This window comes from Muscardinus avellanarius (genome assembly GCF_963383645.1).
Source record: "Muscardinus avellanarius genome assembly, chromosome: 7".
NCBI lineage: Eukaryota > Metazoa > Chordata > Mammalia > Rodentia > Gliridae > Muscardinus > Muscardinus avellanarius.
The window spans coordinates 77,313,248-77,331,663 of record NC_137793.1 but is presented as its reverse complement, the minus strand read 5'-3'; the positions used below and the strand labels follow the sequence as shown (position 1 = coordinate 77,331,663).

The 18,416-nt window shown below is 37.0% G+C and overlaps 1 protein-coding gene across 1 annotated transcript in view; it reads left to right on the top strand.

The window, feature by feature from the left end:
- Positions 1-18,416, top strand: part of RPS6KC1 (ribosomal protein S6 kinase C1) — a gene marked incomplete at both ends in the record, with an annotated part of 210,424 nt that overhangs the window by 179,068 nt on the left and 12,940 nt on the right. The window contains 3 exons of the mRNA XM_080698707.1: positions 9,594-9,676; positions 10,702-10,797; positions 13,940-14,005. Coding sequence (XP_080554833.1) covers positions 9,594-9,676; positions 10,702-10,797; positions 13,940-14,005 — 245 coding nt within the window. The remainder of the gene's footprint in view (positions 1-9,593; positions 9,677-10,701; positions 10,798-13,939; positions 14,006-18,416) is intronic.

Sequence of the window (18,416 nt, the reverse complement as noted above, 5' to 3'; positions counted from 1 at the left end):
AGTGCAGGGATTACAAGCGTGCTCCACCACGCCCGGCTACATTTAAAAATATTTTTAGTTGATAGTACTGATCTCACCAGATCATCAGCCAGTTTACATTTGTAGCAAGTTCATGGAATTAGGTGCCTACGTTCCTTACACTGGGCAGGGAAAGGGGAAACCTTGAGTGAGCGCGCAGTCTGATCTTTTTTCTATCGTAGGCATTTTTCAGCTGTTTTCTTTAATGCAGCACATGCTACCCGTGCCAGAGCAGACTGTGGTACCAGAGGCAGCCATTGTGCTATGCAGAAGGAACACCTGAAGGTGTCCACTCCACTCCCTGAATTGAAGCCACCATCATCTCTTGCCTGGAATACTGCAATAACTTACTGGCCTCCATTCTTACCCTCCTTTAATCTCTGTTTTGTCCTGTGGCAGAGTATGCTTTAGATAACGATTTAAGCCTTGTAGCTTACAACATGTAGAAGTGCAAAGGACTTGATGTAGATCCATATGCTCAATGGGACTTAAAGAAAACAAATAGGATGAGGCCTTTGTAGGTTCTTTGCACGCCTTGAATGAACAGCGCCATAAAACACAAGATTGGTATATTTATTCAACAAACATTTATTAAATGCCTCCTGTGTCCCAGGAACTGTGCCTCGGAGCGGGAAATAAAAGACATAATTGGTAATATTGACAGTTACTTTTGAAGTTTTATATCAAAAGGAGACTTCTCAAACAGAAGACATATACAGTTTGTGAACTAGCACATTAATAGACCTTTATAGGTGAATAGTTGTATTTATAAAATGGCAATTTACTGAGCTAATAAAAGACTTGCTTAGCTGTCCCTCTTCCCACAGTTTAATTCCATATATTGTTGGACACACACAAAAAATGCTTTCTTCTGTGTTTCTTTCTCTTTGCTCTTTAGTCATCAGCTGTAGTGGAAGACTAATGCTCAGCCCCTGCATAGAAAATCTTTATACACAGCAAGAGCTGGTGAGAGAAATTGACTAGGATTTTGTAATTCTAGTCCCTTTCAATTAGCAACAGATGCTGCAGGGAAAGATCATCTGTGTAGGAACACAGTACTAATGTTTCAGCTCTAGCTGACACGGAATGCTCATTGCAGAAGAAAGATGTTCTTGGTCCAAGTGTGGCACTAAAGACAGATCAAACTTTTTTTTTTTTTTTAACTCACCTTTCTTTACTCCTATCTAAGTCTATTAACAAAGTCTGACTGGCTTGGAAGAAAGTTACTAAATTCTTTACCAATTGTAACAACATTTTAAGTCTTATTGTACTTTTAAAGAATTTATGGGAAAATTAGGCACAACAGCTTTCTTTAAAAATGTACATGGTGATTCATTTTAAGGCGTATAAGAATTTGTCTTTATTCTCATATCATCTTATTCACCAAAGATCTCTTTGACCCTGAAAGGTAATAACATTTTTGCTACTTATGTTTATTTTTTTAAGGATTCTTTGGAATCCTTAAAGTCAGATATTTTTTAAAAATTAAATAAATAGCCGGGCATGGTGGCACACACTTGTATACCCTGTGCTTGGGAGGCGGAGACAGGAGGATCGTGCAGGTTTGAAGCCAGCCTTGCTGGCTTAAGAGACCCTGTTTTCAAGCCGGGTGTGGTGGCTCACGCTTGTAATCCCAGTGCTTGGGAGGCGGAGACAGGAGGATCACACAGGTTCGAAGCCAGCCGGGCTGGCTTAAGAGACCCTGTTTCCAAATAAAATATAAAATAGGTCTTGGAGTGTAGCCTGGAGGTAGAAGGGCTTCCAGAAACCCCAGTACCACCAAAATAATAATAATAATAATAATAATAATAATAATAATAATATAAAAATAAATTAAATAAATAAAATAAAAATACCCGCAGGTGAATATTTCAAAAGCATTTTATTCATAGTTGGTAAAACTTGGTAATAACCAAGACATCCTTCAGAAGGTGAATGGGTGTTAAATAAATAATCGTATATCCAAAAATAAAAAAATAAAAAATTTTATTGGTTTGCAAAGAAAAAAATCCAATGGCATTAGTAAACAATATTTATTCCTCTCTTCCCCAAAGTGTACCTACTATTTATTCTCATTTTAAAGTTTGGTATATGTAGCTTTGAAATGGGCCCATTATTCTGATATTCAGATAAAATGTTATATTATTTTTGTGAAAAAGTATTCAAGCATCTAAACATTTGGTTTTATTGCATTATTACTTAAACACTGTATTTGCAGCAGTTGTTACTTTTTCATTGAGTTTTATTGTAATTTTGAGAGAAAAAAATGAGGCTCCTAAGAATCTATTTTATTTTATTTTGTTTTTTATTTATTTACTTATTTTTGTGGTACTGGGGGTAGAACCCAAAGGCATTCTACCTCCAGGCTATACTCCCAGACCTATTTTGTACTTTATTTGAAAACAGGGTCTCACTAAGTTGCTGAGAACCTCACTAAGTAGCTGAGGCTGGCTTCGAACCCGTGTGATCCTCCTGTCTCAGCCTCCCAATTGCGGGGATTATAAGCGTGTGCCACCATGCCTGGAATAGAATCTATTTATTTCAAAAAGCATGGTTAAGAAAAATAACATAGGAGAAATTAGGTAAATACTCTAAATTAGGAGAGAATTTTTCTATATGTGGAATCCTCATCTAAGAAAATTTTGAATTTATTATGTTTCTTGTCATATCTTGTAAGGAAGATAGCAACAGCAGAATTAGCTGCTAGAGAGTTCATGGAACTGTGTCTGGAAAGCATTTTAATAGAAACATTTTTCAAGAAAACATTAAATTTTGAATTTGGGATGTCAGAATACAACAATTTCTTAAAATACAAGATGATTCATCTTTATAAAACTTTGCAGAAAGGTTGCCTTTCATCCAAAGCTTGAGTTAAGCTTTTTTTTTTTTTGTATTTTCTTGATTTTTAAATACAATTTCCAGCAGAGTTTAGCTCTGTCTTTGGATTTTATTTTTGAGTCGTGGCTTTGATAAAAGTATACAGTTGAAATGTCATAGTATTAGAAAGCAGGCCTGTACCCACAGATAATTGGGTGTCCTGATTTCAGTATGCTGGAATCACAGGGTCTGTCTTGCCACTTTCAGGTCTGAGAATATGTACTTGGCTTTTTTCCCTTCACTTGCCATACAGGACATCTTACCAGTACTTGAGTCCAAGCTTTTTGCTCTTTTGTCCCTTTAGTTTGCAGGAGTGGGATTATCATTGTTACACTTTTGGGTTCAGGTTAAGCACTGACTTTTGGCTCTAAGAAGGAGATTTAGAAGACTCGGGCCTGGGGAACATTCTTTGTTCTGTTTTAGCAAACCTTTTGACAGTATGGGTTACCAAGGTCACATTGTTTTTTGCAAACTACCTGGCTTTTTGGAGAGCATACTACGAGGAATTAAGCATGAGTAAAACAACGGTGGACAAAGCACCCTGATATTGTGATGTCTTCATTGTTTCACATAAACTTGTTTATTCACTTGTGAAATATGATCATTCAAATAGTTTATAGAATTCAGTAAAATTCTATATTATAATTAGGATATCAGAATGGATTGTACTAAAATGAAATTCTAGCATTTTACTCAACTGTTTGCACATATTCAATGTCCTCACATTCTTTTGGATGAGTTGAAATCTGATCTAGTGCTGCCCCTGTGTCTCCAGGACATTGGAAGATGGTAGTGGTTAGAGTTAGTGGCACTGATGTATTTCACGCACCACCCGGTGACTAGTTCCTATGGAGAGGGAGGTGTGGCTGTGCAGAGGAAGATGCACACCTGAGCAGAACCCTTTGGGCATCTTAATATATTGGAGGGAGAAAAAGTTATGAGACAGGCTTATGAAACCCTTTGAAAGTACCTTTCTGGAGGATAGAGTTAAGGTCATAAGAGGTAGGAAGAATGTTAGAAGTCTGGCTGTCTGGCTGGGTGTGGTGGCACATGCTTTTAATCCTAGTAGTTGGGAGGCTGAGATCGCAGGCTCACAGCCAACTTTAGCTACTTAGTGAGACCCTGTTTCAAAAAACAAAGAGCAAAAATGTGGCTGGGGGCATAGCTTGGAGGTAGAATGCCCCTGAGTTCAATCCTCTGTTCTGGGCGCAGGGGTGGGGGGACAAGAAGTCTGGCTGATTCAGAGAAACTTGTTGATATCCCAGCCAAGCTTAAACAGTGGCATAGCAAGGGAGCAGAGAGCTCTGGCAATACATGTCTTTGATGCAGAGACACAAATCCCCAATTCCTAGATATCACTATCTCTTACTCAGTTTTTATGAGTAACCTGAGAAATAGCTTTGTGAAGAAATAAGCTTTTTTTCCTGATCACTTTGCTTAATACCTATAAGACTACTGCACTTGTGGAGAATAAGATACTTTACCCAGCCTAGAAAGTGCAAATAGAGAATGTACCAGTGGGAAGGAGCATGTGTGGAAACGTAACACCGTGGGCTGTATAGGAAAAATATTTTGAAAAAGAACAAAGAGTGTAAGTTGGCTTTCGGGGCTCCTTGAGTCTCCTGCTGCTGTCTGTGTGGCCTCGCATTCACATTGGAGCTTAGCAGACACTGAGAATCCATACTCAGAGCCGTATGTTGGTCATTATCTATCTGTTAAACAAGACCCTAGTTGAAAATTACCGGGGATTTTAAAGCACCGTCAAACCAGTGATCCTAGCTCTTAGACATTTAGTTGGGTAAGTTCATAGAAAATAATAAAGGAATATACTTCATCTGTCTCATAAAGTACCTCTCAAATTTTTCTACTCAAGTACTTCTGGCTGCAGAGGTGATACAAAACAGGTATCTCCGGGGACTAATGGAATAGGATTCTCAAGTTTCTTTGAAGCCTTTTTATATTGTGAGTCCATGCAAATTTTACCTTGTGTTCCATAATAGGTCTGTTTCATTTAATAATAAAATAATATCCTGGTCTTTCCACCCATCCAGAAATCTTCAAGCTGTAAGAAGATGCACTATGTTTATCTAGTGGCTTCAAGAGCATCCCCGGAGTCCTATGCACAGTGACACATTGCACCTAAAGACATTCCCTGTAGCCTATGGGAGGACAGTCACAACATGTAGCTCTTGATAGTCTAGGCTGTGTTGGCGATGCTTGTGCTGAATTGTGTGTGTGTGTGTGTGTGTGTGTGTGTGTGTGTGTGTGCACATGCGCGCGTGTGTGATACTGAGGATTGAACTCAGGAGCATTCTGCCTCTGAGCTACACCCTTGCCCTATTTTATTTTATGTCTTTGTATTTGTTTTATTTTGAAACAGTTGCTAAATTGCTAAATCTGGTCTCAAATCTGTGATCCTCCCGTCTCAGCCTTCTAGATACTGGGATTACAGGTATGTGCTACCTTGCCTGGCTGCTTGTACTAAATTTTAAATATGCCTTTATAAATTGTGTTAGCTATTAATAATTATATAAATCCATCTCTGAACCCTTCACTGTTCTGAGAACCTTATGCTTGGAGACTTGGAAATGTGGTTCCTAGAAAGCCATCTTACTAGTTTTCATAGTTCTTAAATAATCATCTTAATAGTTTTCATATTTTTCTGAGCTGACTGGGTCAGATATCTCTCTTTCCTCTGGATCCATAAATACAATATTCTCTTTCTCCCTGCTCCAATGAGTTCTTCATAAGGTTGTTTGGAAATTTTAAATGATTTACCTCAAGTGTTATGGTAACTAGTGAATGTTAGCTACTGTTTTTGTTATTTTAATTATCATGATTGTAATGCATGCCTACTGTAAAGCAACATCTATACATGGAAAAGAAGGCTCCTCCATTGACCAGTAATTTTAGATTTAAGAAAAAACCTGGGCGTGGTGACACACACTTGTAATCCCAGTAGTTGGGAGGCTGAGACAGGAGGATCACACAGGTTTGAAGCCAGCCTCAGCTAATTAGTGAGGCTCTCAGCAACTTCCTGAGATCCTTTTTCCAAATAAAATATAAAATAAGTCTGGGAGTGTGTAGCCCAGAGGTAAAGAGCCCCTGGGTTCTATCTCCAGTAACACACACACACACACACACACACACACACACACACACACCTAAGAAAAAATAATAAAAAATAAATGGTTAAAGAAAGTAGGATAACTGAAATTGTCGAACAGAAACATAAAAATTGAAATAATTAATGATACTAGCAGGAAAACTGATTTTAGTTTCATCTAATTTAGCCATGGAGCCAAAGCATATCCTCTGTGGAGAAATAGATCTACAATAGAGGCTGGTTTGTGCTGCTTTATGTATGTTGGTTAAGTAAATCTGCTGGCTTGAGACCTTATTGTGGAGGTCTGATTAAAAAGACACCTGAATGTTATTTATTGGTCAGTGAGAAGCCATTTAAGAATTTTGAACAAGAATATAATATCATCTGTTGCCTTCCTGAGACTGAAAGGAAATGTGCAAAGGTTGTATTTGATGACAAGAGTTTTTCGCTTTTATAAAGTTTCTGAGAACATACACCCTTGCTAAAATTTCTAAGATCACACTTCCAAAAGTAGTAATGGCTCTCTGTGGGGAGAAGGGGAGCGGGGTAGGGGCAGTGAATCTGAACCCAGGAGGGGCACATATGTCCTTTGAAAGAGAGCCCCCAGGAAGTTGTCCTTGAGGATCACTATGTTAGGGAATTCTTGAGTATTACAATCATAGAATGTAGAGCTAAACATAGTGTAGAGACCCTTAGGTCTAACTCTCATGTTATCCATGAGATTAAGTGCATCCTTTAACTCAACCCAGACTCCTGATTTCTGGTCCGTTGTTCTTTCTAATAAACAACATTTTGAATTTGTAGAGAACACTACATAGACAGACTCTTAGGAAGGAAGAGCCTACATTTTTATCTTCTCTGCGCCCAAGTAACCTTTCCAGTAAGGCTAAATATGTTCACTTTATCTTCCTAAACTTTAAAAAATTATGTCACTTACATATTTATGTAGGCTAATAAGCATCAAAATCTCAGCACTCCAGAGACAGATCACAAAAACATTTTATCATATTTTCTCACCAGTCTTTTAAAATATATATACTTTTAAAATTAGAATTCTGTTATTGCATAGATTTTTAAAAGTGTATACAAAATATACTTATGTGCTCACATATGAGTACATGATATATACTCATATATATGAGTACTAATATATACTCATATATGAATACTAATATATACTTATATATACTCATATAATATGTACTAAATATATACTCATACATATAAGTATATATTTCTCATATATATATATTTCTGTCTAGATATAGAGAGAAATATCTATATATAGATAGATATATAGAGAGAAAGAGAGTTTTAAATGGTTATGTAATAGGCCAGGGATGGTAGTACATGCCTGTGATCCTGGCACTTGGGAGCCTGAGACAGGAGGATCGCCAGTTTAAGAACAGTTTTAGCAACCTAGCAAGACTCTATTTAAAAAAAAAAAAACAAAATACTACTACTACTACTACTACTACTACTACTACTACTACTACTACTACTGGTGATGATTGGGAGTATAGCTCAGAAGTAGAATGCCCCTGGGTTCAATCCCTAGCACCCCCCCCCAAAAAAAACCCAAAGTTTATGTAGTAGCATCCCATCATGTAGATGTGCTACAACATTTACAATAAAACCCTTATTGTTGCTATATAATAGGTCTTAAATTTTCAAACAAGTACCTGTTTTATTAATGCAAATGATTGTATAAAGATTGAAGTCTAAGGTTATTCTTAGAATAGTTTGATTTAGTTAATATTTTTTCCTTTTACTACCTAGCTGAGAGCACCTAGTTAGAAAATGGAAGATGTGATTTGGCTTGAGGCACTGTAAGAAGAGGGAGGTTGGGGAAGGCCTAGCTGTGAAGGGTGTGCTTCTATATAGGCTGCTTGGAGCCCAGAGTAGATAGGAAAGAACGTTGCTTAATGGAATAATTTCAATATTTGCATAGGAATGGCTCTTTTTTTCTTTTCCCAGTACGCATGACCTTTACTTCAAGACTTTTTTTTTCTACCTCCAAGCTATACCCCCAGTCCTATTTTTTTATTCTTTATTTTGAAACAGGGTCTCACTAAGTTGCAGAGGGCCTCACTAAGTAGCTGAGGCTGGCTGCAAACCTGCAATCCTTCTGTCTCAGCCTCCCAAGTATTGGGATTACAAGCGTGGGCCACCATACGCGGTTTACTTCAAGACTTTAAGCTTAGGGTGTTTCAAGACTTTTGTGGTTCTCTGACACTGTTGATGTACTTAAACATTAGTTAATGGACTGGGCACCTGAATACTACTTCTATTTATTACTTTCCAAGTTCCAGCCTATCACTTTTAAGCTTTTGAACATTATTGTTATGAGATGGGAGCCATCTATAATTAAATAGTACGCTTCTTAGTTAAATGGAAATGAAAGAGCAGATGTTGGCTAGAAGCCTCAAAAATGGTAAAAAGAGGAGTTGTTGCTGATATTGCATTTCAGTAACTTGTGCTAGTGAACAATGGGTAACGCAGATAAAATTGTAATTTGAAAATACTCTAAAAGATCAGGTGTGGTGGTACACACTTGGAATGCCAGTACTTCGGAGGCTGAGACAGGAGGATCCGGGTTCATGGTCAACCTCAGCTACTTAGTGAGGCCCTGTCTCAAAATAAAAGAATAAAATAATGGGGCTAGGGATATAGCTCAGAGGTAGAATGCCCCTGGGTTCAATCCCCAATACCACACACACACACACACACACACACACACACACTTTAAAAGCTCTTCCCTTAGTGTACACTTTCAGTTGTGGCTTAAAACAACATAAGTAACTGTACTTTCTTTTGTGGGGGGGGGGGTCTGGGGATGGAACCCAGGGGCATTTGACCTCAGAGCTTCACCCTTGCCCTATTTTTTTATTCTTTATGTTGAAACAGGGTCTCACTAAGTTGCGGAGGGCCTCACTAAGTAGCTGAGGCTAGCCATGAACCACAATCCTCCAGTCTCAGCATCCCAAAAGCTGGGGTTACAAGCATGCACCACCACACCTGGTTCTAACTGTACTTTTGAATTACAAAATATGTGGATTAGCATTTCATATGTTCCTTCTATAGTTGAAAGCAATTGATTATATAGGGGAGGGAAGATTAAATTAAAATAGGTCTTCATTCTGCTGCAGTGTGACATTGGGTAGGCATTTCACCTTTCTGGTTTCTGACCTGTAAGTAACAGGATAATTAATAATTGGTTTAGATGATTTTTGAAGTTCCTTCAGAACATAAAGACTATTTCTAAAACAAAAATTTGTGAGGTAGAAATGGCTATATTTTCTTGAATTTGGAAGATTAAGCAAAATGCTGTAACTTTTAAGTATAGCATCTTGAAGGTGTCCCTCTATCAACTAAAGAACAAATGTCTCAGTTTAATATATGACTGCATCAGAAAAAAAAAATGCAACCACAGTAGGTGACCAAAGGGATAAGTAACTTTCAGGAATTTTGAAAGCCCAGTAGTATTTAATGCTCTCTCAGCATTAAAAAGGTCACCTTGCTAATACATGTTAATTTTGAGAGTTTAATTGACCTTTGGAATTTTAATATCAACCTTTTTTTGTGTGTTTAGAGGTTGGAGCAATCACAGAAGAAACTGAAGCCTGTGATTGGTGGAGTTTGGGTGCTGTCCTCTTTGAACTTCTCACTGGCAAGGTAAGCAGTGACCTGGACATTTAATAAATTTATCCAGATGCCACCTTGATTTCAAATTGAGAATGCTAGCCTTTGCCTTTAGTTTTTAGGTCAGGGACCAAGAAGAAAAGCTTTGATACCAAAACTAAGTCGAGAAGTGCAAGTTTATCAATATTCCAGACTTTTTAAAATGTAGAATGGCATTACATTGAATAAATTGATGGTAAAATGTTGTAATATTACATATTGAGATATAAGAACATTTTTTTCTTCATTTTCTATGGCACAGTTTTAAAAGAATCATATCTGCAAGATTTATTTATAATAAGGATGTATTGTAATTCTCTAGGTGTTTTAAATATCTGAAGTCAGGAGGTAATTTTCATTTTTACAAAATTAGATAGTAAAGGCAACCTCACTCTCTCGAAACCATAAATTTTCTTTCTGTTCTAATTTAAGAAGACAATTTATACTCTTTTTGATCAATCACTTTTAGTATGATGCTTGAGGTTAATCGACTTTAATGGAGTATTGTTCAGATTGCTGTCTGGGAAGAAAACAGGAAATGAACAGTTATACTTTTGTTAAGTACCTGCCTTAAATATGTGAATATGAACCTGAGATTGTTGTGGAGTTTACAAATCACTTTTACTTGTATTAACACTATAAAGTGCTAAACAGGTATATTTTACTAACAAATTCTAAACTTTAAGGATGTCTAAGAACATTAAAATATCTTAGAGATACCAAGTCCGGTTTTTAGTTTTTATGTGTAATTCAAGCTATTTTCTTGTGAGCCATTCATTTGGTAATAGTGGGGAAAGGGGTAGCTGTACAGGCGATCATGTTTAAGTCTGCCTTGTTTTGGTAGAAGTTCTAGAGGCGCGTAGCCCTTGGCCTAAACTGCCTAGGTGGCATCATGTTGATTACTGTACCTAAAGTTACGATGCTTGTTGAGCTATTTGTACTTGCTATCCATAAATCCTGTAATAGAACAGAGTATGATGTTATCTGGAATAAGAAATGTACCTGATTGATTGTTTCAGACCTTGGTTGAGTGCCATCCAGCAGGAATAAATACTCACACTACTTTGAACATGCCAGAATGTGTCTCTGAAGAGGCTCGCTCACTCATTCAACAGGTAATTTACTTGATCTATTGGATAAGTATATCAACAGTGCAGATTACCAAATCCCTGCAGCTCAAAAGAAACCGGGCGTGGTGGCGCACGCCTGTAATCCCCACACTTGGGAGGCAAAGACAGAAAGACAGGAGGATCACGCAGGTTCGAAGCCAGCCTCGCTGGTTTAAGAGACCCTGTTTCCAAAAAAAAAAAAAAAATAGAATAGGTCTGGGAGTATAGCCCAGAGGTAAAAGGGTTCCCAGGAACCCCAGTACCAACAAAACAAAACAAAACAGAGCTGGGCGTGGTGCTGGGCGTGGTGGCGCACACTCGTAATCCCCGCGCTTGGGAGGCGGAGACAGGAGGATCGCGCAGGTTCGAAGCCAGCCGCGCTGGCGTAAGAGACCCTGTTTCAAAAATATAAAATAGGTCTGGGAGTGTAGCCCGGAGGTAGAAGGGCTTCCAGGAACCCCAGTACCACCAAAAAAAAAAATACCTTGAAGAAATTAGTTTTTGGTGAGAAAAATTTACTTATACATACTGGATTAATGCTGTATATATTTAGGCGTCTGCTACTATCAGTACTGGTGGAGTCAGAAAAGTTCTTTTTCAAGAATCAAGGTCAATTTTATATATTTGTGTAAGTGTGATTTGAGTGTCACTATTAGCTTTTCTGGGGCTGCTCTGTTATTACTATTTTGTAACCACATATGAATGCCACTTTCTCTCTTTAATTTTATTTTTAAACAGTAATGGACAACTTAGGTTGCTTAGGAGAGTTTTGTTAGAAAATCTTCTCAAGTTAAATAATTCTTATAGCTTTGTCAGTTGGTAGAATTTGGGCATTGATGTCAATTAGTACATTTCTGATATTTTTTATTTTTTTATTTTTTATTTTTGCAGTGCTAGAAATGGGACCCAGGGACATTCTGTCTATGAGCTCCAACCTGGACCTATATTTTTATTCTTTTAAAATTAACTAATTAATTAATTTTGGTACTAGGGATGGAACCCAGGGGCCTTCTACCTCCGAGTTACACCCCCAGCCCTATTTTTTATTCTTTATTTTGACACAGGGTCTCACTGAGTTGCAGTGGGCCTCACTAAGTAGCTGAGGCTGTTCCTGAATCATGATCCTCCCAAATGCTGGGATTACAAGCTTGCACCACCAAGCCTGGCTTTCTGGTATATTTAAAAAAAAGATTATTTATAATTAAAGTTCAAATATTCCAGAGACAGGCCTAGAACTCTAATGGGCTTCTTAAATTGATTTTCCATATTTAAAATGCATATTTAGTATCTCTTATCTGAAATGCTTGAGACTAAAAATATTTTTTAGTTTTGGTGTTTTTTTAAATTTTGGAATATCTGTATATTGAACAGTCCCTAATCTGAAAGTCCAAAACTGAAATGCTCCAAAATCCAAAACTTTCTGAGTGTCATGTCAGCACTCAGAAAGTTTCAGATTTAAGAATGTTTTAGATTTCATAGTTTTGGACTGGGCCTACTCAGCCTACCCTTCTGTATTCTTGAATAGTAAGGTTTGCTGAGCACAGAGTTTTTAGTTTTGGTGTGACAGGCTCGCAGGAAATCAGCAAGAATTGTCAGGCCTGGGATCGTTACACTTTTATTTAAAAAAAAAAAAAAAAGACACTTGTAATTCCAGTACTTGGGAGGCTGAGACAGGAGGATCCTGAGTCTGAGGTCTGAGGCTCCCTCAGCTACATAATGAGGACTTCCGCAACATAGTAAAACCCTGTTTCAAAATAAAAAGTAAAAAATAGGGCTAGGGGTATAGCTCGGAGGTAGAATGCCCCTGAAAAAAAGAAAAGTAAAATTAAAAAGGGAGAGAAGTATATATTAAGAAGAAAATTACCTTAGAGTGGCTTTGGTTCCATTCAACAAATATGATTTGCAAGGCACAGTGCTATAAGCTTCAAAGGAAAGACTTGCAAATAACTATACCTCAAGAGAGTTTGATAAAGGAGTCAGAAAGGTTTAGAAAATACTTTGACAAGTCAAAAAAAGGAGGGGCTGTAGTCAACGCATGGTAGTATTAGGAAAATTTGGTGGAATGGATATTATTTTTGCTGGGTCATAGGATTTTAGCAGGGCGAAGTAGAATGTGGGAGGAATAGCTGAGGTGGAGTGAACAGTTTGGACACTGGCAAGGAAGGAATTGAAAAGACCCCGTGCAGAAAGCCAAAACTTTGGTTTAAAGCTGGGCGTGGTGGCAGAAGTTTGTAATCCCAGGATTTGGGAGGCTGAGACCAGAGGATGGCGGTTTGCAGACAGCCTCAGCTACTTAGTGAGGCCCTCTGTAACTCAGTGAGAATAAAGAATTAAAAAAAAAAAAGGTTTGGTTTATCTGGAGTGAAAAGATGAATATAGAGATAATATTAGTAGGTAAGCACAGAAAGATTAGTTGTGATTTTCCTATGGGATTTTATTATGGACACAGGGTAGAGTGTATAACTGATTGAAATTTTGAGATTTGGATTTCTTGTGTAGAATGGAAAAGGCTCAAAGTTGGAGATTAATTTGTGCAGACCATGTGAAATATAAAGAAGCATGAGCAGGCCAGAGGCACCAAGATGAGAACATCCGGAGCACTTTGGATCAAGGATTAAGAGGCAGTGAAGAAATATGTAAAATGTTTTATTCTAGTGGAGGAAAAATAGCTCTTTTTTATTTAATCTTATTTGTTGTAGCACAAGATAAATTCAAAGTGTTTTGGGGGTAAATAATTTAGGGAAGGCTAACAACTGCTATTTTTTGTTGTTGTTGTTTTCCTTAAAGAAGTAGTCATTATGTGATATTAGAAATAAAATTCCCTACAATAATTTGTAAAGTTCTGTTACAGTCTTGACAAAGGATTCTAGGCTCAAGGTATATTAAGTCTTCAAATATAGATATCTATGGCTATATAGTAAATCAGCATCTGTCATAGGCCTGCCTAAGGAAACTACCACTCATTTTGAGGAAACATCATCAAGGAAAGGGAAGAGGGGTCTCTTGGCATGATTAGCAATTTGTCATTTTGACTTTCCTCTTCCACTACCTCACGGGTCATAGAGGTCATTTTAAAAAAATCACAAAATGATTTATATGGAAATAATTATTCTGCTTTAGGGAAATTGTCTCCTCTTTGGCCTTTCAGCTACTTGCTTTGTTCTTAGATTTTATAATCTCCTGTACTCATCTGTCCAGGTTCACATCTGTCCAGGTGAAGTGGGTGATACTAAAGTAAACATAATTACTCTTTGAATGCAGTTTGAAGAAACCCGCAGAGCTGATGTTTGTGCTTTACAGTACATACTTAGTTCCTTATGACACAATTGCTTTGTCAGTTTAAAGATAACATGTAAGGAAAAGACCTTCAAAACAAATTTCTGTGCCTCCATTGCTCAGCTTTGTTGCCTGTTCTTGGGGAGAAAAATGGTGGTTGGTAGCTATCTGGTATTCATAATCTTAAAATATGCCATTGGCAGACACATTCTCTTAAGCAACAGAATCTTTTTGTGGTCTCTTGAAGCCCTTTACTACCTTTAAAATGACAGAGTAAATAAGATAGTTACAGGTAAACAATTATACTTTTGCCTATAGAGTTATACTTGCAAATGTATGGAGGACTCCATAAAGTCACTGTAGCAAATGCCAAAGTATGAACACTTGCAATTTCATATTTGAAGTCATTTTTTGGAAAGAGGTAGAAAAGCCAACTAAAACAACAACAACAACAGCAAACCTTTTATGTGTATGTGTTTCCTGAATGATTATATATATATATATTCCCAAACTATAATGGCATAATTATAGCTAATTCTTCCCAATTTTTGATATGCTAGCTTTATATTAAAATATCTGATTTTTGTTTTTTCAGTGCTGAGGATTGAAATTAGGGGCATCCTACTTCTGAGCTATTCCCTGGCCCTTTTTATTTTTTAATTAGAAACAGGGTCTCCCTAAGTTGATGTGAGTCTTGCTACATTTCTGAGGCAGTCCTCCTGTCTCAGCCTCCCAAGTACTGAGATTACAAGTGTGTGCCACCATAACCAGCTCTGAAGCCTTTTGCTTTTTAATCAATAGATACCAATTCTCTGTTAAAATGAATGTAATATTTTAGGATATTACTATTATGTTTGTTTTATAGTAACAGCTTTTCTAACACATCTTAGCAACTTTTAATTCAAAAGTTCTTTAAGCATTTAGCTTTAATAAACAGTACTATGTTAAACATAAAAATTTCCCTTGAAAAGATGGTCAGTGTAGTCTTTTGAAGTGTATGCTTCACTTCTCTTGTGCATTTGGTAATATCAAAGTGAGGTAACAGGTTCTTGGCTTTTTTTCTTTTTCTATCTTTTTTTTTTTTTTTGGCATTCTACCCCTGAGCTACATCTCCAGCTCTATTTTTTATCCTTTATTTTGGAACAGGGTCTCACTAAGTAGCTGAGGCTGGCTGTGAACCTGCGATCCTCCTGTCTCAACCTCCCAAGTCCTAGGATTATAAGTGTGCACCACTGCAGCCGGCTGATTCTTAGCATTTACTGATCATACATTGATGGGGCAGTGTAATGTGGTGATTAAGGCCTACAGTCAAGAGTCAAAGTGCCTGAATTCAAATACTTCTTTTGCTACTTCCTATGACCTCTAACAAGTCACTTAATTTCCCTGAGACTGTTCTTTTTTAAAGTAATAAAAAAGTAATAATAGCTGTTTGTAGAATTGTAGTGAGTTAAATGAATTAACCTATGTCAAGCACTTAGAATAAAGCCTTGCACACAATCAATGTTATATAAATAATGTTATGATTATTGTTCACATGACAGTGTTGAAGGCCCATGAGAACTGCAATGTGATGAAACACCTATTTGAATTCTAGGGCTCCTAATGCAACAGTGAGGCAGTTGCTGAAGGTCTAGGGAAAAGATTTTGAAAAGTAGACCAGTACATAGTAGGCAATCAATCGATATTTATTATACAACTAATTGAATTAATGAATCATGATATAGAAATAAAAATGGAGAATGGAAGCTTTGGTTAAATTTGGATAAATACCCTATATGTATAGGAGCAATAGTGTTGCAAATACATCATTTAAATATTTTAGTTATAGCTGGGTGTGGTGGCGCGCGCTTGTAATCTCAGCTTTTGGGAGGCTGAGATAAGGGGGATCGCACAGGTTCGAAGCCAGCCTCAGCTACTTAGTGAGGCTCTCAGCAACTTATTGAGACCCTGTTTCCAAATAAAATATAAAATAGGTCTAAGAGTATAGCCCAGAGGTAGAAAAGCCCCTGGGTTTCACCCCCAGTACACACAAATTTTTTTTTAATTATTTATACTTTGGCTACCTCATGTGGGGAGGGAATGTTTGCTGTAGCAGCAGATTTGAGTGACTGGCTACATGAAGAAGTTAACAAATACTCTCCCCCAAAAAAGGGTAAAAGTTGGACAGAATTGGTAAAAACAGTCATTTCAGTGCTCTGGAAGTTGATCAAAACATATAATATGAAAAGTGTTTATGTTTAAAAACAAATGAACTTTAGGAAAGAGCAGTGGAACTTGTGGCGTTCTTGACTCAGTCTGCTACATTCCCCCCTCCCCGCCCCTTAGGTGTAAAGGGGCAGGCCATGGGGACCAACCCCGAGGCTGCATGGATGTTCATGGGAACAGGGGAAGGTGCAGTAAAAAGTAAAAGCCGGAATAGGCTTGTTGAGTGGTTTAAGCTTCAAGTGCTTTCTCCTACCCATTGGCAGAAGACAGAGCTTGGGTGCCTGAGGTATTTGAATATATTCAGTCATTCTTTGGTTGGTCAATAAGCTCTGCAGACAGTGGGGAATGTTTAGGAAGCCAAAATTAAAAATAAAAACCAGAAAAGGATGAACAAGAAAGGAAGGCAGTGGAGCTACAGCAGGTGCACATGGCCTGCAGGGACAGGAGGCTGAGCAGGTTCACAGGTCCTGCTAGAACAGGGCACCAAACAAGCAGTGATAATGTTCATGGGAAGAATATCAGACCCCAGAGATGCTGCAAAGAAAACTGCTTGTCATATAAGAAAGGTATTAATGTCTGACTTTTTATAAAAAAAACAGTAGAGGACAGGAGCAGTGGAATGACATATTCAAAATGCTGAAAGGAAGTAATGGTCAACAAAGAATCCAGCAAAATGTATTCTTCAAAATGAAAATTACTGAATTAAAGACATTCCTAGATAAAGAAAGACTATTCATTGCTGCAGATCTGCATCACAAGAAAAGCTACAAGAATTCTTTCAGGAGGAAAAGAAATGACAGTAGATAGCAATTCAAATCCAAGGAGGAAATGAAGACACTGGAAATGGAAGATATGAGTTAATAGAAAAGATAAAATATCTTTTTTCATTTCTCAACTTCTTTTAAAAGACATGAAATTGTATGTAGAAATAATTATTAACTATGATGTCAGGTTTATAACGTATAGATGAACTAGTAAATATACAGTTGTCCCTTCATATCTTTGGGTTCTGTATCCTTGGATTTAACCAACTGTAGATTGAAAATATTTGAAAAAAATGCATTTGGAACATTTATAGATTTTTTTCTTGTCATTATTCTCTAAACAAAATAGTATATTTCTAAAACTTCCATTGTGTTAAGCATTATTAGTAATCTAGAGGTGATTTAAAGTTTATGGAAGGATGTACATAGGTTATATGCAAATACTCTGCCTTTTTATAGAAGGGACTTGAGCATCAGAGGATTTTTGTGTCCATGGTGGGTCCTGGAATCATCCCCACAGAGACCTGGAGACAACTGTATGGCAACAGTAGGCAATAGAAAAAGATTATTCCACAGTACATGGTGATTAAAATATAGATGTAATACAGCAACCACTTTACAAAAAAACCCTAAGATAAAATAGTAAATGAAAATTAGTAGAGGAACTAAATTGATAGAGTAAAAAAGTATTTAACACAAATGAAGACACTTTTGTGTTAAAGAAGGAGGAACAAAAAATATAGTAGATATAGTGACAAGTAGCAAAGTAACAGATGTAAACCTGCCACATTGATACCTATATTTAAAGTGCAAGACTACACACTCCGAACAACAGGCAAATATTGTTAAAGTGAATAAAAGTGAGATTCAAGATGATAGACATACTTTAATTTCAGAGCACAAGTAGTGTGAAAGAAAAGGGATAAAAAAAAGATAAACTATGCAAACAGTGATCATAGAGCTGGAGTGTCTATATTAAATATCAACAAAACAGAGATTAAAACAAGACTCACCAGAGACTGACAGATGTTTCATAATAGAAACAGGGTCAACACATCAGAGACTGTAACAATTGCAGATGTATATGAATTAATAATAACGTTAAAATCGTAGGATAAAATCTGACTGAGTCAAAAGGAAAAACAGATGATTCAATAGTAATAACCAGAGGCTTCAATACTTCATTCTTGATAATTGATTAAAAATAGCACAGATGTAGAAGAGCAACAACTGACATAAAGAGCACTCTGCCTAGTGGCTGCAGAAGGCACATTCTTATCAAACACATAGAAGTCTCCAAGATAGGTTATTTTCTAGGTTATAGAATATATTTCAATATTTAAAAGGATTGAAATCTTACATATACTCTGATCATAGCAG